Source organism: Mastomys coucha, unplaced genomic scaffold (assembly GCF_008632895.1).
Source record: "Mastomys coucha isolate ucsf_1 unplaced genomic scaffold, UCSF_Mcou_1 pScaffold5, whole genome shotgun sequence".
Lineage (NCBI taxonomy): Eukaryota > Metazoa > Chordata > Mammalia > Rodentia > Muridae > Mastomys > Mastomys coucha.
The window spans coordinates 70,588,980-70,615,415 of NW_022196911.1; the positions used below are offsets into that span (position 1 = coordinate 70,588,980).

At 41.2% G+C, this 26,436-nt stretch overlaps 1 protein-coding gene across 3 annotated transcripts in view; it reads left to right on the forward strand.

Moving 5' to 3' along the window:
• The window catches only part of Smg6 (SMG6 nonsense mediated mRNA decay factor), a 241,400-nt gene that overhangs the window by 46,070 nt on the left and 168,894 nt on the right, over positions 1–26,436 (forward strand). For all 3 annotated transcript variants that reach the window (XM_031354654.1, XM_031354656.1, XM_031354655.1), the window contains exons 9-10: positions 8,407–8,468; positions 16,483–16,628. In XM_031354654.1, the coding sequence (XP_031210514.1) occupies positions 8,407–8,468; positions 16,483–16,628 (208 nt within the window). The remainder of the gene's footprint in view (positions 1–8,406; positions 8,469–16,482; positions 16,629–26,436) is intronic.

A 26,436-nucleotide genomic window follows, 5' to 3' on the forward strand; every position in this document is an offset into this window, starting at 1 on the left:
TTTGAGACAGAGTTTCTCTGTATAGCCCTGGCTGTCCTAGAACTCACTCTGTAGACCAGGCTGGTCTCAAACTCCATGATCCTCCTGCCTCCACCTCCTTCAGCAAATCCTACCAGTGTGCACTGCCACAACCAGCTTAAATTTTCTAATAACCAGAGTGATCTTTAGAAAGACAACTTTGGGCTGGAGAGATGGCTCAGCGGTTAAGAGCACTGGCTGCTCTTCCGAAGGTCCTGAGTTCAAATCCCAGCAACCACATGGTGGCTCACAGCCATCTGTAAAGAGTTCTGATGCCCTCTTCTGGTGTGTCTAAAGACAGCTATTTACATATACTTACATATTAAAAAAAAAAAAAACTAGGTAGAATGACAGCTTTGCTCATGTCATTGACAGGTTCAAGACCCTTCCTTTATGGGCCTTAAGATCAAACTCTGTCAAAGGCTTCTACAGCGTGTCCTTGCCTGCCAAAGCGTCCTGTAGAATCACCCACCCTGCCATGGCAGCCTGCAATATATTTCTCTTGTGACCATCACTTATGCTGTTTTCTTTGTTTATGATCAAGACCTCTTATTTCCTCCTATACCAACTACTTGCCTCAGACATCAAATTTCAACTCTCCATATCGTCTGAGACAATTTTTCTAATGCTTCTGCTCTTTATAACCACAGTGTCCTTTTCTCCCCCAGACATGATTTCTACCATCTTGACAGTTTATATGCAGTCTTTAGTACACAGAAGGTATCTGGTGAGTTTCTGTTGAGGGATGAGTGAATAGATTAATGAATATGTTGACAGTATGAGAAGGAGCTCAACATCTTTCTTACACTCTGTCAATATATTCATTGACAAGATAGGTTTGTGTATGTGCTCATGAGAAACTTTTTTCTGCCTCTCTGCCTGAAGACAGCATAGACACAAGGGGTTTCGGCTCCCCTACTATTTGGGTAAATGGGCATGAGAGTTCCCAGACATTGAGAAGGATGAGTCAGAAAGAAAATTCATTCAGAAAGTAAGCCAGTCAGAGCAACAGTGCTGCCCTTTGGCTGAACTTTCTCTCTCTTTTTCTAGATACTTTGAGATTCTAAGCTTGGTGGCATTTTTGAGTAGCTTGCTACAGATTGTCAAACCAGAGTATAACGACTCATAAATCTTAGTCTGATTCTTTCCCTTGCTTAGGGATGCTTTTGAGATGGTCAGGAGGCATCTAGCCTAAGTGTCGTCTTTTTCCACCCTGCCACTTAACTTGATGGTAAGTATCTCTACCTGCTGAGCCATCTCATTGCTCAAAATTGCAGAAAAGGTAGTTTGAGATGCCTATTTTTAAGATTCATATGGCTCAGGTCTAGCTGTCTCAGGATCTCTCTGAAACTGGTGTTTGTTTATAGCTCATTGAGCTGTTGTGCCCAAAACAGATGAACAGTACTGGTGTGTCAGAATCCCTGCTTGTCCTCAGTGCTGCTGTGCTTCCTTGCTTCAAACAAGGATATGTGCATTGATTTAAAAATCAATCTACCTACCTACTGTGTGTGTGCGTGAGAGAGAGAGAGAGAGAAAGAAAGAGAGAGAAAGAGAGAGAATATGAATGAGAATGAGAATACAGCTTGCAGGAGCTGGTTCTTCCTACCCATCATGTGGGTCCTAGAGATTGAACTCAGGTTCCATTCTGAATATTTGTTAAGGTTTATTTTATTATTTTAAAGTGTGTGTGCATGTGTGCATTGTTGCAGGTTCCTATGGAGGTTAGAAGTGTTGGAGTGACTTCTGATGTGGGTACTGGGAATTGAACTGTGATCCTCTGAAAGAGCAGTATATGCTCTTAGCCACTGAGATGTCTCTCAGCCTACGTTGGTTATTTTATTTTTCATTCTGCAGGTATTTAAGTCATGTTGATTAGCTCACCTGAGCTTTTTTCTTATCTATATCCTGGAATGGATGTTGAAAAGAGGCTGATTGTAGTAGGGCAAGCCTTTAACCCCAGCACTTGGAAGTTAGGAGGAGTTCCATCCAGGCTAGCCTAAGAGGGCTACATACTGAAACCTAATCTTTAAAAAAAAAAAAAAATCTGAAATACTATTAAGTAGCTTTTACTTATTTATTTTTTTACTAATGATTGCTGTCATATAGAGCATACTGTGTGCCAGACTCTTCCTCTCTTTATCACTTCCTTAGATCTCACTTCCTCTCAGATATTCCCTGTCTAAGCAAACATGGGAATCCCAATACCTCCTGGCAACTTCAGAGTTGGTAGGCCTTGTTTTAGATTTAAAAACATAGGTGAGGTTAGAGGTTGGTTTATCTTCTTGGCCTCTAAACCTCTCCTTTGACCAAACAAGAAGCACAGTGCTGAGGGAGACAGACAGCATTTTTGGTACCCTCACCTCCTCTGCTTCCCTGTGAGCTCAACCTCTACAGAATGGCCTTTGATTGACTTCTCTGAAAGCCCTGGGCATTTTACTTAATGGTACTCTTGAAACTTGCTTTACACCAGTGCTGTCTCATATAAGGATAACAGAAACTTCTTCTGTTGAAACTTCTGTTGAAATGTTTGATACCTATGAAAATAAATTAAAAACAAGAAAATGATAATTTGTGCTCCTCTAAAAAATTTTAAAAACACATCAATTCTGAATACTCTCACTGTCCTTAAAAAGATTTATTTTTCAGAAATTGGATTTTCTACACAATTGTGTGGAATTGGAATGGGGCACATCTTAGACTCTCCCATGAATAGCATTGTTTTGCTGCCACCAAGCAGGTGTTCATTTTCAGTCCAGGGATAACAAAGTACTCAGGTGCAGTTTTAAGGATTATTCAGTATGGTTTGGATAAAACATTTACTTCTTATGAAAAAAAAACATTAAAATTTTTTTTGAGGGCTGGAGAGATGGCTCAGGGGTTAAGAACACTGACTGCTCTTCCGGAGGTCCTGAGTTCAAATCCCAGAAACCACATGGTGGCTCATAACCATGGGCAATCAGATCTGACACCCTCTTCTGGGGTGTCTGAAGACAGCTACAGTGTACTTACATATAATAAATAAATAAATCTTTAAAAAATTTTTTTGAGCTGGGCAGTGGTGGTGCATGCCTTTAATCCCAGCACTTGGGAGGCAGAGGCAGGTAGATTTCTGAGTTCGAGACCAGCCTAGTCTAGAGTGAGTTCCAGGACAGCCAGGGCTACACAGAGAAACCCTGTCTCCAAAAACAAACAAACAAACAAACAAAAAAATTGAGACACACTAACCCAGATTGCCTTCAAACTCATTATTAGATTGCCTTCAAACTCATTATCAGAGGCTGGTATCACATTCATGATGACCTTCCTTTCTCAGCCTGGCAATCACTGGGATTGCAGGTGTGAGCTATCCGACTTAGCCTAGGTTTTTTGTTTGTTTGTTTGTTTTGAGACATTGTCTTATGTAATCCAGGCTAGCTTCAAACTTGCTATGTAGCTGAGGATAACTTTTTGATGCTGGTACAAAGACTAGTAAGTATTCTGTGGTTCTGGAATTAACACGTTATAACAAGGGGACATTTCTGTGAGTTTTTTTTTTCTCTCACTGTGTAGCCCTGACTCTCCTGGAACTCACTATATAGAAATATACTGGTCTCAGACTCACATTGATCCACTTGTCTCTCTATCCCAAGTGCTGGGATTAAAGACATGTCTCCCAACTAAGGAGACAGTTTTTAAAATCCTAGTTCAACTTAGTTTTCTTGGTGAGATTTCTTTGTTGTGTTTACCATGGGGTTTCATGTAACCAAACTGGCCTCAGATTTGCTATGTAGCCAAAGATAGCCCTGAACTCATGATCTTCCTGCTTCTACTTATGAAGTGCAAGGACTTCAGGTATGTATCATCATGGTTTCCTGGCTTCAGAATTCTTTTATTTGTATTTTAATCTTTTTGTTTATGAGCTAGGTAATTTTCAAGTAGAAACTCCATTTTACTCTGTGTGTGTGTGTGTGTGTGTGTGTGTGTGTTTTGGGTGACACTACTAACAAAATATACTTGAGGCAATAATTAAAAAGTTTTAAAACTGATGATCTTAATCAATGGCAGATTTCATTCTCTAGACTTACTTTTGCACCTAATATCATTAGTATCTGTCTGGGGTAAATTTAGAGTCTACAGTGGATTAAAAAGACAGTTGTCACCTCTTTCAGCACTATCTCTAGGGACTATACCCAAGAAGCATTTTTAGTTCTGGTGAATAGTAGGTATATATAAAAGAATGATCTAGAGGCAGTTAGTCTCACATTTCTTTCACTACTTGAGTGAGATTATCTAGGTGTGTATTAGAAGTAAGTTGCAAAAGCAGGGCATGGTGGTACACTCCTTTAATCTCAGCATTTAGGAAGCCATTAATCCCAGCATTTAGGAGGCAGAGGAGGGCAGATCTCTGTGAATTCAAGGCCAGCCTATTCTACATATCAAGTTCCAGGTCAGGCAGGGTTACATAATAAGACCCTGCCTTGACAAAATGGGCAGAGGAGGAGGGCTGTAGAGATGACTCGTTGGTCTTCATAGTGAGTTGCAGAGTGCTTGGCTCTTTTCCATAGGGCTTGAGTTCAGTTCCCAGAACCCATGTCCGGGAGCTCACAAATGCCTGTTACTCTACCTGGCCTCCTAGAGCACCTGTATATGCTTACACAGACATATACACATAGATAAAAAGTAAAAATAAGTTGTATAAATGGAAATCAGTCTTTGGTAATATGTTGGAGAGAAAATCTCATACTAAAATTTTTCTGACTCAGAAAAACTTGGTTTCAGTTATGAATTCTTAAGGGCCACCCATAATCTTATTCTTACAAAGAGTTTGAGGCTAGTCTGAGCTACTACCCAATGAGGCCCTGTCTCAAAAGACTAAGGGCCAGAAATGAAGTTCAGTAGTAGACTACTTGCCTCCCATGTGCAAGGCCCTGGCTTTGATCCTTCTGTGTATTTATTTGGTTTTGGAATTCTCCAAAGATCCTGCTTCAGAGTTAGCTGACTTCATATTGTCCCTTGTGAATGTAAGACTCATTTTGACCAATGCGTAACAGATCTGCACCCTCTGGGTCGAATGCTTTATACCTCTATAATACACCCACATTTTTACTTCCTTTCCTAATTAAAGTGGTTTTGGTGATAACAAAGTAGAACAAAGTTAGGGTAACAGATACTTTAGACAGAAAGTAAAGCATTAGTTCTCGTGGTCAGGGAGAAAGTGTATATACTTTCAAATTAAAGTTTTCTTTAAAAATTTTTTTTTTTGCATGCTACACACACCTTTAAACCCAGAGCTCCTGGCAGAGGCAGAGAGGCAGAGAGAGGCAGAGAGGCAGAGGCAGATGATCTCTGAGTTCAAAGACAGCTACATAGTGAGACTCTATCTCAAAACTAAACAAACAAAAAACTAGATTCCCTTAAAATACATAATAGTAGCAAATATAGATTCAAGTCACTCTTTTTTTTTTCTTCTTGATTTTTTTGAGACAGGGTTTCTCTGCGTAGCCCTGGCTGTCCTGGAACTCACTCTGTAGACCAGGCTGGCCTTGAACTCAGAAATCCGCCTGCCTCTGCCTCCCAAGTGCTGGGATTAAAGGCGTGCACCACCACTGCCTGGCCAAGTCACTCTTTAAAAAAAAAAAAAAAAACCTAGATGAAGTTAAAATATAATAGCAAACATGGATTCAAGTGATTAGGTAGACTTAATTTGTCTCTCCAAGATTTTAGTAAGTATGGGTAATGCCAGGATGCTCCACACCCTTGGGGTTTCACTCCACTCTGGTTCAGTGGTTCCTATCCATTCTGTAAAGAGAACTTAAAAGTACAATTGTATTGCTTTTTAGTTGTTCTCATTCATTCCTCTTTACATCAGTTAACACATTCTGTTTCTGAGGTTAAGAGAAGGAAAATTATACATAGGGTCTAAAGCAACTTATAGAGGATTTCTTCTATTTATGGGTTAACCTTTGTGATTGATAGCTGTAAGAATTGTAAGAAGTAGGTAGGTTAAAATAGGAACAGAGAATGTATACCTTCCTATCTGAAATTATTTCATACCTATGGAAAAGTTGTAAGCAACAGGGTGTGTGTGATGTTTGCCTAGAATCTCAGCATTGAGGAGGTGGAGTTGTGAAAATTGCAAATTCAAGGCCAGTCTGGTCCACAACAAGAGCAGATCTGAAGGGATGGGGAGGAGATCTGAAGGGAGGCTGGAGCAGTGCCAGAGATACCCTATTCCAGGTAAACTGTCTGTGTGGACCTAGATGCAAGTCTATTTGATGGGAAGCCAGTCTGTTCACACCATCCTCCTTTACTGCAGATTTTTGAGAGCTGTACTCTGGTCAAGGTTTTGCTACTAATTTGGTAAAAACTGTTGGTAAAACCTTTTCCATTATCCCTGACCTTGATAAAGCATGCTGTAACTAGCTTGAGCTTTTACACTACACATACATCATTTGACTGTTTAATTGTTGTTCAGTGTGATTAATGCACTAAAGGCAAAAATAAAAATGGAAGCTTTATTCACCAAGTTTGATGTTGAAATCATTGCTACATCTCATTTCTGTATAAAAGAGAACTGCCATAATTTTATTGGTGTTGTGTTCTGCAGGGTGATGACCCAGTAGATTTTTATTCTTTTGGGGTATACTATCCAGGGCTATTGAATTTGTTCCTTATTCTAGTAGTTACCTTCTTTGCTTTTGTTTTTTTTTTTTTAATTTATTTATCTATTAATTTAGTCCATGTATGTGTGTGGGCTTGGTTGTACATCTGGAGATCAGAGAGGAACTTGTGGGAGTTGCTCCTCTTTTTCTACCATGTAGGTCCTGGAGATTGAACTCAGGTTGCCAGGCTTGTTCTCAAGTGCCTTTACCTGCTAGCTGTCTTGCTGATCCATTAATTCCCCACTTGAAATAAACATTTCTTTAAAAATTTTAAAAGTTTTGAGGAAAGGTCTCACAGTGTAGCCCTTCTTGTCTTGGAACTCACTCTAGAGTAAGCTTACCTTCAACTCAGAAATCTACCTGCCTCCCAAGTGCTGGGATTAGATGTATGCACTACCACTCTCAGCAGAAGTCAACAGCTTCAGCCCTCTCTCCTGGCAGACCACAGGATGCCTTTTCTAGGAGGTCAGGGAGATAGTGAGATTGAGTCTTTAAATAGTACCTGCTTGGGGCTAGAGAGGTGGCTCAGCAGTTAAGAGCACTGGCTGCTCTTCCAGAGATCCTGAGTTCAGTTCCCAGCAACCACATGTAATAGAATCCAATGCCCTCTTCTGGTATGTCTGAAGATAGCTACAGCACACTCATATATATAAAGTAAATAGATCTTTTTTTTTTTTAATTGTTTCTTTTTTTCTTTGGAGTTCTGTTCGACTCCCCAGCCCTCTCTTTATTTTCCCAAAGGAATTATCTCAGTTTTGATTGAGATAGATTTTCTAGAATCTTTGATTCAAGATAGCAAACTGTTGGCTCAAAGGTTACATGTGGCTGGCAAATGAGTTTGGGACTTAGCTAATTTTAAAACATTTTTTATTTGTATCTAGTACTTAAAAAGTACTTTACCAGCTGGAGAGATGGCTCAGAGGTTAAGAGCACTGACTGCTCTTCCAAAGGTCCTGAGTTCAATTCCCAGCAACCACATGGTGGCTCACAACCATCTGTAATGAGATCTGATGCCGTCTTCTGGTGTGTCTGAAGACAGCTATAGTGTACTTGTCATACACATGAAATAAATAAATAAAATCTTTAAAAAAAGTATTTTACATAAAAAAATCCATATTCCGCTTCCCAGCTTGGTTCTACATAGTGCATTTTTGGGACTGGAGAGTAACAGCCAGAGGTTCCTGTTGTTACCACCAACCTATGTTCTGCCTGGCCTCTGTAGATAATCCAGTTTTAAAAGTTGGTAAAGTATTGAATGAGCCAACTTAGTGATAAAAACCTTAACCTTAGTTGTCAGAGACCTGCTTTTCTACACGGGTAGAAAACCAGTTCTTAAGTAGGATCAGGAATTTCTCTAAGATTGCTGTTACCCTGTCTCTGTCAGAACTTAATTTCCATTATTACAGAACCAGTAGTGGCTTCTCGATTCTGTAGAGAGGAAGCGGCATCACCCTCTGTAAACCTGCTCAGTTCAGATTCACGGCCTCCATTTCTGCACAGGGGTGCCACTACCAGCAGAGGGTGCTGTCCACTCACTGACTCTTCTGTTGTCTTGGCTCAGCTGAGAGGCAGCTGTTGGGCATGTGCCCTGGTTCTGTGTGAGAGTTTGGGCATGTCCATTTGGTTCCCATCCCCAGTGCCCACCCCTTTAGACCCTGGCCAGGTTATTGTGTCACTGGGGACTGTATTCAGTAACAGGAAACTGGGGAAAGTTAATTGTTTTCTCCTCTCCCTTTTTCCCATGCAGCTGAACAAAAGGTTCATCCTCAGTTTTCTCCATGCCCATGGGAAGCTGTTTACCCGGATTGGGTAAGTGTGCAGGATGTTTATTTTATTTCCCTACATTACAAGTCATTTTGGAATTTAATATTGTTAGCAACTAGCCTGTGTTTGTAACTGAGGGCACAGGGTGTGAATTCTTAGAGGCCTCCACCTTCCCTTTCATTCTCTTTCCTACTGTGTTCACAAAGTTTGAGAGATATCACTATCTTTGTCTCTCCCTTTTTTCTTTCTTTCCTAAAACCATTCTTTTAGGACAGTCTTTCCCAGCCCCCTCTTCTCGTCCCCCTGGGTTTCTGTTGATTCTGTCTTCCTGCTTAACTCCCAGGAAGTCTGAGATGGCCATGCTACATCCTTGGGTGCAGTTTCCAGGGGTCCTCCTTGGGGAAAAATTATCTTCTAATCTTTCCTCAATAACAGAGTAACATTTTCCTTCCTCTGTGTTCTTCTGACCCATCCAACTTCCTATGTCCTCAGTCCCCTGTGCCACATTGCTGATCTCAGTAACTCTCTGTAAGCCCCAGGGAAGGCAGTGTGTGCAGAAACTTAGTCCCTGGGAAGAGTTTCTAGTGTTCCTCAGAAGAGTTCTTCCTGACAATGTAAAACTCATCATCCAAAAGCTTCACAGTGCCTTCAGTGTCAGAGGAGATGTGTCCTGATTGTCTCTGAGTAGGGCCTCCTTGGGTAAAGAACATCAAAGTAAAGAAGCAGCAGCCCTTCTAGAGAGGTGCTGCTCAAGTGGTTTTAGCTTTTTTGAGATGAGGTCTCTCTGTGTAGCCCAGGCTGGCTTAGAACTTGGCAACTTTCCTGCCTCAGCTTTCCAAGTGCTGGAATTCCCAAGAGTACCACCATGCTTGGGTTCCTATTGGTTTTCAGTCTTTTTTGAATTAGAGGTTTGATTGTGAGCTGTCCTTTGAGATGATTGGCTTCACATTGCAAACCTCCTGTTATGGCGTTTTCCTTTTTCTTCACTGCCATGAACTTGTAAGGTTTCCTGTAATTATATAGGTTTTCTGCGGGGAAACAGGAGTCAGGTCAGCTTCCATATACTCTGTGTTTTCTCTTTTGAGATGATGAAAATCTTTGTGTCCTGCTTGAAAAGCCATTGCCCTGTTGATTGTGAGTGAAAGCATGCTTCACATTGTATTCATTTGGCATCATTTTGGGCAAGAGTGATAGTCATGGTCATTTCAAGGATATTTTAGACTCTGAAATGACTTGGGATTATTGGAGAAGTGCCAAAAGATAAAAATCTCTACCATCAGAAATAAGTGTGGAATAATTTATTTGGGAAAAATAAACTGTGTATGTTAGTTGCTTCTAAGTTCTCCCCAGCACCATCAACGTGTGCTCCAGTGGAAGAAGCTTTGTCTAACTCAGCTGTATCATGAGTGCTCAGTTAACAGTTGTGTGGATGAAGAAATAAACATTCTAAGAAAAAGACAGATTGGCAAAGGCCAGAGAAAGTATCTGGTATTCCAGTAGGTTCCAGTAGACTGCAGCTGGTCATCAGTGAATGCAAAGCTGCAGTTATGGTGGTAGCCAACATATTCAGTATAGACTGGTGAGAAAACAAGAAGTACTAATTGCACGATTAAAATAAGCTGATGCCTCTCTTGTTAGCTAGCTTTTATGGTTGCCAGTTTTCACCTTTCTCTTCCTACCTTGCACTCAACTCTGTAACTGTTCCCTTCTTTGTTCCTCCTTTCTTTTCCCATGTTCCATTCCCGTCCCCATCAGGTAGCTCAGGCTGCGCTTGAAGTTTGATCATTCTTGCGGCCACCTCCTAAATGCCAGGATCATCCTTGCATGCCCATACCTGCTTTCCCCTTTCCTTTTGTGCTTGTCATTTAGGCTTTCCTAGACCATTTTGTCAATATCCACGTCTACCAACTTCCAAACTATTGATATTTTGAGCTTTTGAGAGCCTATATGTTTGTAGCACCTTTCTATACATGACAGTCACATACTCCACTCCCAAGTTGTGATTAAAACTGTCTCCAGGCAAATGTTTCTTGCGGGCCAGAGTGCCCCTTATGGAGACCTACAGGTTTTTGTTTTTTTTTTTAAGTTTTATTTATTTATTTTATGTATATGAGTACACTGTAGCTGTACTAATGGTTGTGAGCCACCATGTTGTTGCTGATAGTTGAACTCAGGACCTTTGGAAGAGCAGTCAGTGCTCTTAACCACTAAGCCATCTCTCCAGCCTGGCATTTTCTTGAGACCTACAGTTTTAAATGTGTCTGGTTTCATCAGAAACATGGAACCGAAAAGCTTGTATAAGTCTTACTTCAGAATGTGTGATAAGAATATTTAGGATTTTTTTATATCAGATTAATGTTAGTTATATTTTATTTCCCTTTTAAAATTCTCATATTTAAGCACAGATACTTTAGAATAAATCTGGGGGAAAGCTACAGCAATAATTAAACAGCTGGAAAAAGAGGACTAAGGATGTAGTTCAGTTGGTTTACTTACTTGTCTAGTGTTCAAGAAGAGGGGAGAGGGGAAAAAGGGGGGAGAGTAGAGGGGGAGAGAGGGAGAGAGAGAGATATATGGTGGCTCACAACCATCTGTGCAGATACAGTGTACTCATATACATAAAATAAATAAATAAATCTTAAAAAAAAAAGAGAGATCCAACTCTGGCAATTTATCCTCTGACCTCCATCCATGCATTTGAGGCAAATGTGTTCTAACACATACTCTCTGTCTCTGTCTCTCTGTCTCTCTGTCTTTGTCTGTCTCTCTCTCTCTCAAAAAAAAAAGATAGTCAATTCAATTTTTGTCTTTATAAAAGGTGAGACATGGTCCTTTTCAATAAAGAAAATGTCTATCAATTGTAGACATACTTCAGTCTCTGAATGAGTATTCTAATACTGTTCTTGAGATAAGGGAAAGTAACATTCTTATTGTTAAAAAGGGGGGAGAGGGGGCTGAAGAGATGGTTTAATGAATATAGAGAGCTCTGGAAAGAAATTCCTGATATCCATGTTGGTACTGTACACCTGTACAGTACCCTATAACTCTGACTTCAGAGGATTGGGTGTCCTTTTCTAGTCTCTATGGATATCTGCACACATGGGGCATACACACACATACAAGAAAAAAGTAAATTTTTTTAAGATTTATTTATTTTTATTTATGAGTACACTGTAGCTATCTTCAGACACACACCAGAAGAGTAAGTACATTGGATCTCATTACAGATGCTTGTGAGCCAGCATGTGGTTGCTGGGAATTGAACTCAGGACCTCTGGGAGAGCAGGCAGTGCTCTTAACTGCTGAGTCATCTCTCCAGCCCTCTTAAATAGATTGTTGCTAAGGCTTATTCTAGTCCCTGTGTTCTATAGCAATATTGTGTTTTCTCTCATCACTCTTTGACATGGTTTAATTAAAAAAAAATTTTTTTTTTATTCCTGTGATGTTTTAAGTTTGTAAAGAATTAAGAAGTTGAGGAAAGTTAGGAATCCTGATTCATTTCTGCAGAAAATGTTGTCTAGCCCAGCTGTGTCCTCAGCATCTGAGGGATTGGGCCTGCCCTGTTAGTCACTGTCTGAGGCATTCTTGAGTCTGGGTCCCAGTGTTGTCTGAAAGATTGGTCTCTTGAAATTGCCATTCAAACAAGACAAGTTGTCTCTGGAGATCACAAGTAAGCCATGTAAGTCAGTAAAGTGTATGCTCTGAAAATGATCAGTCTTCTTAGATTTGAAAGAATAGGAGCTGAACTTCTTGGACTCTAGAAGAAGAGTCAGTCAGGGTTGCCTGGGGGCTTCTGATAGATGCCATCCCTGTGAGCTGGATGAGACCTGCACTTGGCCTCAACTGAGAGAGGTCAGAAGCTGGCAAATGGTAGTGTAAACTCTTGAATTATGACAACTAGAATAATTTTGCTTCCTCTTACTGCCTTGGTTAAAGTCACCACTCGAGTTTGTGTTGCATCAGCATGCTATTTGGATAGCATCAAGGTCTTGGAATGTAAAGACCTATATATTTATTTTAGGTTTGAGTTCTTTAAAAATCACATATTTGTATTTTATTTGTAAAATTACTGAATGTCTTTTTTTGCTAGTGAAAATATATTTATTTATTTATTTTTTGATAGTGAAAACATATGCTAAATATATTTAAATGCCAAACTCAGAAGTATTCATGGTAGAAGAACTTTTTTTATATTATACAATGTATGTTGTAAAATATTTAGAAAACTTAGCAAAAAGAAAAAATATTCATATTTGGTTGGTTTTTGTTGATACTATGTAGCTCTGGCTTTCCTGGAAATCACTGTGTAGAACAGTCTGCTCTCAAACTCACAGAGATCTGCTTGCCTTTGCTTTCCAAAGCAGATCTAAGATTAAAGGCATTCGTTAGTATACCCAAGTTGCTCATATTCTTAATAGCCAGAGATAACTGAATACCTTTAATGCTTAGTGTACATTTCAGGGTCATTGTGTGTGTGTGTGTGTGTGTGTGTGTGTGTGTGTGTGTGTGTGTGTGTATGTGTATGAAAGTAATCATATTAAACTGCTTTACAGTTGTTCACTGGATATGTGTTGAGGTCTCTCTCATGTGAGTATAAAATCAGTGGCACCTTTACAGGTAGTGCTGTTGGAGGTGCTTTTTGTTGGTTTTGGTTTTTTGTTTGTTTTTTCATTTATTTGTTTGTCTCACAGTGTAGTCTAGCTGTTCTTGCACCCCATGGCTAGCCCAGGCTGGTCTTGAATTCACAACAACCCTCCAATCTCAGTTTATCTAGTTCCAAGTGCTGAGTGCCACCATCCCCGTCCCTGCCGTGTCTGAGTGCCACCATCCCCGTCCCTGCCGTGTCTGAGTGCCACCATCCCCGTCCCTGCCGTGTCTGAGTGCCACCATCCCCGTCCCTGCCGTGTCTGAGTGCCACCATCCCCGTCCCTGCCGTGTCTGAGTGCCACCATCCCCGTCCCTGCCGTGTCTGAGTGCCACCATCCCCGTCCCTGCCGTGTCTGGGCCTGCCAGGTGTTTCTGACAGTTTCTGCTTTCCTCCTCTTTTCCCTTTATTGTTGTTGCTCATGATCTTTCCTCTTCTCTTAAATTTTATAATTATTTCATAAGTAACATCCAGAAACTCTTAGAGAATACAAAGCTGTAGCTAAGGGTAATACTTGTGTCCACTCTGTGCCCAGCTCATCCCCATCTCGGTTCTGTGTTCTCTTCCTGTGCTCTCCAAAGAGAGCACATTAGACATTGAGTTAGATGTCCTTCTAGTAGTTTTTGCATGCCTATGTATGTATTTGTAAAAACATAATTTTATGGGTCCCCTCCACTTTTGTTTATTGTTTATTTTGTTTCAAGACAAGGTCTTACCATGTAATAGCCCAGACTGGCCTTAAATTCAACTATCCTTTTGCCTCAGCTTTCAGATTGCTAACATTACAGGCATATGCCACCATGTACAAATTTCAGTTTTGCATTTGTATGTAATTTTACACAGACAATGCACTTTAAATATATATAAGTTATATACATCATTATGTTAGCTTTATTATATATATATTTTTTTTACTTCTCAAAGAAAAATACATGAAGCTACTTATAGTTTCAAACCAAAATCAGGAAGAATTTTGGCTACAAATCCTTGAAACAGATTTGTATTCATTATTGAATCCTGGAAAGATGCCTGTTTGTTTGTTTGTTTGTTTGTTTGTTTGTTTTGAGACAGGGTCTCTCTCTTATAGTCCTGGCTATCCTGGAACTCACTTTGTAGACCATGCTGGCCTCGAACTCACAGAGATCTTCCTGCCTCTGCAAAGGTGACTTTTAATTGTACTTTTCCCATTTGTTGCTGAACAACATTTGATTTTGTCTGAGTAACTCTTTCCACACCACCCAACAGATTCTCAGTTTCTCTTTTTAAGATAGGGTCTCCTTCAGTAGCCCTGGCTGGGCTAGAACTTTTGTAGACAAAACCAGCCTCAAACTCACAGAGAGATCTGCCTGCCTATGCCTCCTGAGTTCTGGGAATGAGCCATATTCCCTTATATTTGATGTGTGAGACTAATCTACATTCTTAACCATTGGTTCTTTAACTATGTTGTGCTAATGAAAGGAAGGTTTTTTGGGGTTGTTTTTAAGTTTCTGAAAAAAAGAACGTGAGCGTTTGACTTGTACTCATTTGAGACGTTAGTCTGACTGTGGAGTGTTAATGGATCTGTTTCAGTTCCTACCCCAGGGAAGAGGCTTCCTCAGACAACATGTCCCATGTGACACTTCTATCCTGTCATTCTGTGCTGGCGCTCTACTGCCTTTCAACACGGAGACACATGGCTCTGAAACTTGCCCAGCATGGCTGCCTTTCTTGCAGAGTGAACTCTGCTCTTCTTGTAATGAGAAGTACTAGCCCCCTCCCCACCTCCATCTAGATAGAGCACTGCACAGTGTCAGGATTTAAAATGAAACCTTTGTTATAGCCCACGGGAAACATGAATCCAATCCAGCCACAAACATCACTCCCTGCCATTCCTAGTCTATCAAGACTTTTTGCAGCTCTGAAGATTTTTAGAGGGAAACAATTTTTGCTTTGTTTTGTTTTGATTTGGGGCAGGTACTTAAAATGGCATAGGGGTTGCGGAAGTAAATGCATGGCATGTTTTGTGCCAGTGAAAATGAGGACAGTTGATCAGAGGCACACTGGAATAAACTGTGATTGATTGGTAGCTGTGGCATGACTTCTGGGCACCAGAGGGTCAGCAGTACAAGTTACCATCCAAAGGAAAGGTATAAAGATTGCCAAAATTTGATAAAGCTCTGGAGTTTTCTTATCAGGGAGGATGCTATTCAACGATAAAGACTAAGGTTGGTAATTCACACTACCTTTTTCCAGGATTTGAGAAGGATTGCCTGCCTTGGCTTTCCAGAAGCCATTTATTAATGCCGCTAGAGCTAGAGCTATTCCCCGCTGCACCCCTCAGAGTACCACAAGCAATTTGATGGGGTGGGGTGGGGGTGGTAAAAGATACTTTGCTGACCACGAATTGTTCAGCATAGCCCTAAGGCCTGTGTGCCTGGTTTCTCTCTCTAGCACCAAGTTTGAATTTGCTTTTTATTTCAGAGGATTTCAGCTGTGGTTTACTCCTTGTTGCCAAAGGAGCTCCAGGCATGCACCACTGTTTAGGATCCAGTGGCCACATTTGGCAAGCACTGGTTTGAATGACCTCTCCTTAGAAGCCCTAGGTCACTGGCTGGATTTCTGCCTCCCTACATTACAGGCTCTTCCTGTATTGGGAGTGGCAGTTGGCCAGGGAATTGTATTTCCACTGGTCTGAAAACATACAGATCTGATGAGCAGAGGCTTGTGAGAGGGAGGACAGCAGCATAGGAAAGGCTGGGAACAGACTATCAGGAGCCCTAGGTTTGGGGTCCTTCAAGGGAAAGTTTGGGACCCATGAGTGGGCAGTGAGTGTGATAGTGCCTAAGAAGGCAGAGCAATGTTCTTTCCATTTTTTTTTTGTTCTTTTTATTTTTAAATTTTAGACAAGCTACTGCTGTGTATCCTTGGGTAATTGAACTTGAGATCCTCCTGCCTCAGTCACTCAAGTACTGGGTTTACAGGCATGATCTACCATGTCTTGTTTTTGAAGTAATTCTTTAAGTAGAGAAAGTTTTTTGTGATTAGATTCCTTTTACAGAGCCCAGTTTTCATAAAGGAGACTTTTAGGGATGGTGTAGGTATTAGAGTTTAAAGGAAATGTGCTCACTATTTAGAAAATCTGTTTCAAACAGAAACTCTTGTCAGTTTGAATCCATTTAATATGTGTGTGTGGGGGCAGGGTAGGTAAGAAATAGCCTGCCAAAGTGTAATAACATATCTATTTATCCAGTAATTAAGTTGTTTTCATCTCTAAGCTTTGAATACTTTGTTCTCTTTTTTTCTTCTATATGTGCAAAACTGTGGGATAAGTAGCAAAGAAACTTTCTAGATATTAGTTGTGTGCTTGGGAGAGGGAACTGTTCTTCTGAGTGCCTTTAAGGATGTGCCTCAATAATGGAATCCCCATGTTTGTAGGATGGAGACATTCCCTGCTGTGGCTGAGAAGGTCCTTAAGGAGTTCCAAGTATTGCTGCAGCACAGCCCATCTCCTATTGGAAGTACCCGTATGCTGCAGCTTATGACCATCAACATGTTTGCCGTGCATAACTCCCAGTTGAAAGGTAAGGAAAGTCTAGTTTCTCCATGTAGACAGAGTTGAATTTAGTATCTTTCCTATACTACCTTATCATTAACCCCATTTCCACACATACAGACACACAATAACATACACACACACACACACACACACACACCCTCTCTCCCTTCTATTGCTTCTTAGATCTTTATTTTAGTTTCTAAATTCTGTAAGACTCTGTATTGCTTGGTTGGAGTAAAAGGGGGGATTCGTAAATACAAAGTTTAATTTAAAAATCCAGAGATGCTGTTGCACATCTGGCTATGCTAATGGCAGCAGCAAGGCCTCTTAGAGGCTGCATACCCAGGACTTCTCCCAAGAGAGAGGCATTGCTGAAATGTTTCATTCCAGAGACCGTATGCTTGGCAGGGATTGGGAATTGCTGTTTCTGGACTCGTGTACCCTGTTTGTTCAATATGGAAAAGTCTAGTTCCCTATGGGATATCCCTTATGGGACCCTGCCAGAGAGTAAGAACAGAGAATTGATGAGCTTTGGTGACTCAAATCTGGAAGCACAAAACCCACCAGGCCCAGAATTTGGCCAGTGTACTGGTATGTGTTCTGAAGTGTTTTTCTGAACACTTTTTTTTTCCCTTGGTATGGGGTGGGAGGCGAGGAGGGAAGGGCAGATTGGCAGGATTTTAAAATGTTCTGATGACCATGTCACATTTGAAAGATGTTTCTAGGATTCCTTCCCTTCCCTCTACCTCACTTAGGTAAGGCTGATGTGGTTTGACTTGATGGAAATATGTAGTATGAGTGACATTATTTTGTGTTTCTTTACAATATGCTGCCAAGGAGTCATTCCAGAGCATCAACAGAGAATGCTTGGTCAGATTCTTATCTGCAGTGCCAGGAAGTAGGAATTGCCCCATGGAGACTGTGTCATAAAGCAGATGTAATGTCTCTAGACAGTGCCACTGGCTCTTTGGTTTACCTTTTCTCAGAAAATTTTCCTCTCACCTACAATCGATCTGCTTCCCTTCCTGTCCGTATTAGGATCTGTGTTCAACTTGCTGCTTGTAGGGAACTTCCCTAGTGAGTGAATATGCCGAACTTTCCCTAGGGACAGGGATTCTCCTGGGATTTGAGGAGCTTCTTAGCTGTCTGCCTGGGTTTTCAATCACATCTGAATCCTGGAAGACATTTCCCCATCAGGTTTACTTATACAGCATCCAGAATGTTCAACAGTGGCCAAGATACAGAGGCTTAGGAGCCTTCACAACTTAGCCAATTTTTGCTGAGGTGGCTGTTTGCTTAAGTGGGTTGCAAGAAGCCTTAAGGGATAGCTCTGATTTCTAAGGAGAAGGAAATAAAATAAAAGTTTGTAAAGTGCTGCCCTAGTGAGCTGTGCAGTCCTAAAGGGAGGGAAATTTTGCTACCAAGAAGAAAGCTCTCAGGATGTGGTGGCACACGCCTTTGATTTTGGTCTACTTATCAAGTTCCTGACTAGCCAGAACTACATAGTAACACTGTCTGCTCAATGGGCTCTGTAAGTAAGTCCTCCAGTTGCCCCTGTGTTCATTTTCCGCTTTCCTACCCAAGCCACCACTGCCATGTGAGCTGGAGAGCTGGGACACACAGTTCAGCAACAAATGACCTATGGTCTCTGTAGGTGTGAATGTAAAGAGCCTGTTTTCAACAACATTTGGTGCGCGGAAAGGAATACCCTAGACTTTCATAGACCACCAGTGAGTCTTTTTCTTGTAGCTGTTTAGTAAAGGTTAAGAAAATATGGGTGTTGGACATCAGTAGGAGGAGCAGCCCTTGGGCCTGAGGGTGTTCAGTACCCCAGGGCAGGAAGGCGAGAGGGGGTGGGTGGGTAGGTGGGAGAGCACCCTCATAGACGCAGGGGATTAGGAATGGGATAGGGGATTTCCTGGGGATGGGGGAGAGACCTGGAAAGGGGATAACATTTGAAATGTAAATAAGGAAAAAATATCCAACAAAAGAATAAAGAAAGAAAATATGGGTGTGCTGGGCAGTGGTGGCACACGCCTTTAATCCCAGCACTTGGGAGGCAGAGGCAGAGGCAGTTGGATTTCTGAGTTTGAGGCCAGCCTGGTCTACAGAGTGAGTTCCAGGATAGCCAGGGATATACAGAGAAACCCTGTCTTGAAATACTAAAAAAAAAAAAGAGAGAAAGAGAGAGAGAAAGAGAAAGAGAGAGAGAGAGAGAGAGAGAGAGAGAGAGAGAAAATATGGGTGAAAGGAAGATGAGGATAGAGGAGGACTCGTGCATATTTGAGGCCAAGATTCTTTCATAGAACTTTTCTGTAGTTGGTCATAAGGTGGATCCTCTAGTCAGGAATGACAAGTAAAGGCCTATGGCCCTACTCCCTGTACTGCCCTTGCCCTGGCTCTCACCTCCATGAGGCAAGAGGAGCCTGAGCTGAGGTGGTCACAGGCTTCAAGGGTGGTTCAGGGAAAAACAGCCCAGGCCACAGGATATAACACTCAACTGGGACACAGAGCTCTGCAGACGTGCTGCCAAGTACCCGGTGTGCAGCTGAGGCGGCTATCCAGACCCCACTGTGTGGGCTGCCATTGGGGTAGGGGTGAACAGAGCACTCAGCAGGGCTGGTTGGTGGGAAGATGCACTTTTCCATTTCCCAGCACATGAGTCATCTTCTCTGGGCCCCTGTGCTGTGCTTGCACGGACAGTGGCAAGAAGGGGGTGTTGTGGCTGAGTAGCAGCATCTGTGCCGGGGGTGGAGAGAGATGAGGGCTGGGGAGAGGGTAACGATTTAAATCCTTCACTAATCAGCAGCACTTTGAATCACATTTTTATGAGTAAGGAAGTGATAAATCAAACTCTGTGTGTTCAGCCCCCAAGTCCTGTCAGCTGGTGCCCTTCTAACGGGTTCTCTCCCGTCTAGTCTGCAGGCTGTCACTGTCACCACCCAGCCACAGGTCCCTGGCTGTCTGAAACCAGGAAGTAAGGCCTGACACAGCCTGGCCTCCCAGGTGCTTTGGGTCCACGGTGATTTGGCACTCATTGCAAGTTACAGTACATCTGGACCATCATTTTTCTTTCCATTCCCTCTTGGATGTGTCCTTCTGGGTGGGTGTTTACATATGTCAGTTCCTGGATTCTGTGGAGAAGAGCATTCCAGCCTGAAGTAGAGGTGATCTTCTAACCCAGAAGGAAGTTAGATCTTTTGTCTGTGCCAGAGCCATTTCCATAGATGTGGGGTCAGAATTATGATTTGGAGAGCAACAGAGCGTCCTTAAAAAGTGTGTCCTTGGGGCGGTGGTGGCGCATGCCTTTAATCTTAGCACTTGGGAGGCAGAGGCAGGCGGATTTCTGAGTTCGAGGCTAGCCTGATCTACAGAGTGAGTTCCAGGTTAGCCAGGGCTACACAGAGAAACTGTGTCTCGGGGAAAAAAAAGAAAAAAAAAAAGAAAAAAAAAAAGAAAGTGTGTCCTTTGCTGATGGCCTCCAGTCCTGCAGTACCATCATAGGTCGTTCTTGTGTGCTCCCTTTTCAAGAACTACCTTCTATTACAGTAGGCCAGAGATATATATAATATACTTGCTAATACTTTATTGTATTTACTTTTTAAATATGCTTTTATTGTAGCTTTGAAATATTTAAAAGCTTTGAATACCGTAGCAGACAACGTAGGGTGGCAAAACTGTGGTGAGAGAATGGTGGCCTTTCCCTACATTAGGTTTTGGGGATACTAACTTCCTCTATCATGAACCATATGCAAGATCCTACCCCTGTAGTATTATAGTCAGTTTGGAATCCTAGTACTCTCTACGAGATGATTGGAGACAGATACAACTGAGGCCAGGATAGGATATTTGGGGGTCCTTAGGCTGGTATTCTTTAGACACAGGTATTTGTTGAATGCTTGAATGTTGAATGCAAGAAGTTGAAAGCCTTGGCTCTAGAAAAGCTGTGTGTCTTGCTTGGCTAGTTTCCAAAGTTAGTGGCTAAATGGGTGGTTCCTGGAGTGATGTCACAATGTCTATAGCATTCTGAGCCTAAAAGGAGAAAAAGCCTTCTTCCTGTAGCTCAGCATTAATAGTTGAGTAGATGTCTGGATAGCTGATAAGAAGCTAGAAGGTAAACAGTTGAACTTAACCATAAGTACTTCAAGAACTTTAATTTAAAAAAAAATGTAATTTCAGGAAATAAAACTAGTTTCTCAAAGACAATTAACTGAAGCAACATTTGTGGTAGGGCATCATAGAAACCTCTTTGCATCCCCCATCTGTGCCCAATTTATTCCAATCTGGACTTCCCCTTGGTGCCCCCACTCTTTTTAAAAATATGTTTTATAATTTTTGAAATCAAAACCATCTCAGGCACACTGTTTTATTTTACTGTATTATTGGATTATATTTCCTATAAATCACTGGATGTTACTCATTGGCCACCATTGGAATAACTTCCCTTTTCTGTGCCCTGGCCTTTTCTTTTCGCTTCTCTATTAGTTCATAAGAGTATGACTCCATTTTAGCCCTGCAGAAGAGCCCTAGTAGCGCAAGAGGGCACCCAAGAGTCCAAGACACTGTGTGTGTGTGTGTGTGTGTGTGTGTGTGTGTGTGTGTGTGTGTGTGTGTGTGTTCATGTTGCTTGCTCTAAAGGAACATTTAAGGGTTAGGATTGAGGCAGAGTTAGACTGGCTTTCATTTCATGATCCTTCATGTTTGTTTTTGGTTTGGTTTGGTTTCTGGTTTTTTTGATTTTTGGTTTTTTGAGAGAGGGTTTCTCTGTATAACCCTGGCTGGCCTCTGCCTCCCAAGTGCTGGGATTAAAGGTGTGTGCCACCACTGCCCAGCCCTGGTTTCTTTTCTTTTTTTTTTTTTTGAGACTGCATCTCGTTCTGTAGCCCAGGCTGGTCTCAAGAAGTACTCTTACACCTCCTCCTGAGTACAAGGATGACAAGTATGTACCACTATGCCTAGCATATACATGCCTTATGTTATTAATATTTCTGAATTGCAGGAGATAGAGGAAGTATCTACCTGGGTGTCTCAGGGGAATTGAGAGCTACAGCTGCCTACCTGGCACTAACAGTTTAATCTATAGGCATGAACATCTTCATGCATTAGTAATATATGGGAGGCGACTATGGTTGAGAAGTTCATTTACAATCAGAATTTGTTTTCCAGCATATAGCATCCCTAAGACTTTTAGGGAGAACAGTTTGTTCTCTCTTCCAAGGTACTTCTAAGTCTTTTACTCAAGCAGAATATATGAAGTGTCTGATCCTCTGCTTGACAGAGCAGTTGTACAAAGGAAACCCACCTTTCATAAGGGGTTAGTCTTGGGAAGGCAGGCTGTTTAGCCAGACTCCTTTCTCTTAGCAATCTGATTGTGGCTGTTGCTGAAGTTCTGGGAAAAGAAGTGTCAGAAGTACTCGTGTCAAGGGACTCACCAATTTTTCCAGTTCTGAGTTCTAGTGTCTCTCTCGTTTTCAGAATGAATCTACTGCTTTAGGCTGAGGAAAGAGAAACAGTAGTGAAAAGTTAATTGAGGAAGTTCAGTCATGCCAATAAAATTAAGCTTACTCTTAGCATATCTATTAAGGAAATGCTCTTTGTTTACCTGAAGATAACAGTGTGGCTTAGTGTCCATGATTGATTGGTATCATGAAAAGTGCAATGTATCCCATTGGCAACAATATTATGCTAAGTGGTGCATTTATTTTTTTGTTGCCATTTAGTTCTCAATTTGGCATCATTTTCTCTGCCAAAGACTTACACTAAAGGAGAAATACTGTTTAGGGGAATTTTGGCAGCAGGGTTGCAGCCACCTTTTCCATTATTTTTCCCCAATTTATTTACTTAACTTATTCTTCATTGTTGGCACTCAGTGTGCCAACACTGTGTCATTGAGCCAAATTCCTAGCTCCAAATATATATTTAAAGCTTGACATATTAGACTTTTTTTTTAAGATTTATTTATTTTATGTATATGAGTACACACTGTAGCTGTACGGATGGTTGAGAGCCTTCATCTGGTGGTTGGGAATTGACTTTTTAGGACCTCTGCTCAGCCCAGCCCAAAGATTAATTTGTTATCTGTAGCTGTCTTCAGACCCACCAGAAGAGGGCATCAGATGTCATTACGGGTGGTTGTGAGCCACCATGTGGTTGCTGGGATTTGAACTCAGGACCTTCGGAAGAGCAGTCGGTGCTCTTACCCACTGAACCATCTCACCAGCCCCATATTAGACTTTTTAATGGGCCTTTTTTGTTTGTTAAAGTATATGAGGCTAGAGAAATGGCTCAGTAATTAAGAGCACTGGATGCTCTTCTAGAGGACTTAGGTTCAATTCCTAGCACCCACATGGCAGTTCACAATTAAATATAACTCTATTTCCAGGGGATCCATGGCACCAGGGTATACATGGTGCACATATGTATGCATGCAGGCAAAATACCTATACATAAAGAATAAAAATAAATAAATCCTTAAAAAAAGAAATAAAGGCCTATTTCAAGAGGAAAAAAATTTACAAAGTTTAAATTTATAGTTTACATAGAACTATATGTCAACTACTATATTTTATATGTGTCATATATTATATTTTGATCATATTTACCCTCACTCTTCCTGTTTCTATTCCCTGCCTCATATTCCTCCAACATTGTATCTTTTCATATTGTTTACATTTTGAGACAGTGTTTCTTTGTGTATCCTTGGCTGTCCTGGAACTAGCTCTTTAGACAAGACGAGCCTTGAAATCACAGAGATCTGACTCCTGAATGCTAGGAGTGCTGTATATTGCCACATATTTTTTTTCTAAATAACCCATTGAATATAATTTGTGCTGCCATATACTCCTACATGTGGGGCCATCCACTGAGTCTGATGCACCTTCCAAGCACCACACCCTTAAAGAAAATTGAGTCTTTATCCCATTGAAGCTGTCAGCAGTCCATGGTTCCTTGATAATTAGGGGTTAGCTTGTAAAGCCCTTTTCCCTTCATGCTAGAATGTCAACTGGCTTGATTGTTTATAAATCTTGTGTAGTCACCCACAGCTGTTATGAGTTCATGAGTGGAGTCGTTCTGTAATGTCCAGAAGATACTGTTGTCCTCTGACCCCTTATTTAAATCCACCTGCCATGGTCCTTGTATCTTGGCAGGGGGTGTAATATAGATGTCCTATTTGTGACTGAACACTCTACTGACACATATTCTCTCCACTTTGACCCCTTGTAAGTTTCTGTGTAACCATCTAGTACACAAAGAAACTTCTCTAATGAGGTGTGAGATATACACTTAATCTATGTCTGTACCCACAGACATACGAATTTAGGGGGCGGTTTAATACTATGTCCATTTAGCTGAGAAACAGTAGTTGGTTTATCCTTGGGGCCTGTGATTTCCCAGCTATGAGTTGTTGAGCGGATTTACAGTATCATGCATGTGTTTCCTCCTATGGACTGAACCTTAAGTGCAATCAGGAAGTGATTGTTAACCTTACAGCATTCTTGCCACTGTTACACCAATGACACATTTACCATGCCTCTTTAATTGTAGATCAATAGGCTTGTGACTAGTTAAAGGTGTTGATCACTTTCCCCACCCCCACCTAGCAGAATATATAATACCTTCTACTACCATGAAAGCTAGTCAGCAAGAAGGAAGTTTTCTAACCAATACCAATTTTATTTCTCCATGTTCTGTGACCAGTATGTGTATTGTCTTTACAAGTAGGGCCTCACATTTAGTTATGGTGGGCAAACAAGAGCAATGGCAACAGCCTGAATTATTCTGGGGCCTCCAGGACACCTCTAATCAACTCAAGAGGAGGTATCCCATACCTGACAATGGGTTTTGCATTCAGCTTCTTTGCCGAGCATAATCTGCTCTATAGGGTAACTTCAATTACTTTATTTGAATTAGAAAGAAAAGGAGAGAGGGAGAGAGAGAGAAAAGAAAAAAGGAAGAGAAGTAGGAGGAAGAGGAAGAAGAGGAGAGAATGAATGAATATGAATGTGCTTCCATATGTCTTTTTCAAAGGTCCTTAGTGTTAGTTATCCCTCCCCAGTCCTATTCCTTGTCTTATTCTCCAGTCCTCCTCTCACCTTACACCTCCCTCCCCTTTATTCCCCCTTCTTCACATCTCCTGTATTCTGCTATCCCCCATCTTTTAAGATTTTTTTTCTCCCTTTCACCAATAATTTTTTTTTCTAGCTTCCTAGATTCTACAGGTATTCCAAAGATAAACAAACAAATATAAATATTCAAAGCTAAGATACGTATATGAGTAAGAACATGCAACATTTGTCTTTCTGGGATTGGGTTTCCTCAGTGTATAATGTTTCTAAACTTCACTAATTTACATGGAAGTTTTGTAATTTCTTTTTTCTTTTTCTTTTAAATATTTATTTTTATATATGTGAGTACACAATAGCTGTCTTCAGACACACCAGAAGAGGGTATCACATCCCATTACAGATGGTTGTGAGCCAGCATGTGGTTGCTGGGAATTGATCTCAGGACCTTTGGAAGAGCAGTTAGTGATCTTAATTGCTGAGCTATCTCTCCAATCCAATTTCATCTTTCTTTACAGCTGAATAAAATTCCACTGTATGTAGGTACCACATTTTCATTATCAGTTCATCAGCTAATGAGCATCTAAGCCTGTCCTAACTATTATGAATAGAGGAGTGATAAATATGGATGAAAATGTGTCTCTGTAGTAGGAAAAAAGAGTCCTTTGGGTATATTCCCAGGAGTTGTATGCCTGTATGCCTGTATATGTTAGGTCTATTTCTAGTTTTTTGTTTTGGTTTGGTTTTGTTTTTTTTTTTTTTTTTTTTTTTTTTTTTTGCTTTTCGAGACAGGATTTCTCTGTGTAGCCCTGGCTGTCCTGAACTCACTCTGTAGACCAGGCTGGCCTCGAACTCAGAAATCCACTTGCCTCTGCCTCCCAGAAGAAGGCATCAGATCCCATTGCATATGGTTGTGAGCCACCATGTGGTTGCTGGGATTTGAATTCAGGACCTCTGGAAGAGCAGTTAGTGCTCTTAACTGCTAAGCCATCTCTCCAGACCTCAACTGATGTTTTCTATCTTTATTTTCTTAGGATTTAGTTTTATTTTATGTGTGTGAGTGTTTTGTCTGCATGTATTTATGTCTACCACATGCCTGCAGTGCCAAAGAGGTCAGAACTGGGCCTTGAACCCTCTGGGACTGGCGTTAGCTGTACTGTTGGTGCTGGAAACTGAACCTGGGTCTTCTTCAAGAGTAACAGGTGCTTTTAACCACAAAACCATCTCTTCAGCCTCTACTTTCATTTTCTAATTAATCATTCTGACTGGGATAAGATGAAATCTTAAGTAATTTTTATTTGTGTTTTCCTGATGACTATTTGTGGTGAATACTGTTAAAAGTATTTCATAGCCAGGTGGTGGTGACACATGCCTTTTATCCCAGTCTTGGGAGGCAGAGGCAGGTGGATTTCTGAGTTCGAGGCCAGCCTGGTCTACAGAGTGAGTTCCAGGACAGCCAGGGCTACACAAGAAACCCTGTCTCGAAAAAAAACCAAAAAAAAAAAAAAAGTATTTGTTAGCACAAGGCTTGGTTAACCTATATACCCAGGTAACTCTCAGTCTGTTGCAGTATGTGATTAGCGCTACTCTAATTGCCCAGGCCGCAGCAGCACAAGTTCCGCACTACTGCCCCAGTGTTCTAGATTCCCAAATGAGAGACACATATGCGGCTTTATATTTTAATATGCTCTAAGCAGCTCAGTGGCAGTCCTCCCAAACCTCCACACGGTTTTTCCAGTATTTCTCAATTATTACTTAATGAAACCTATA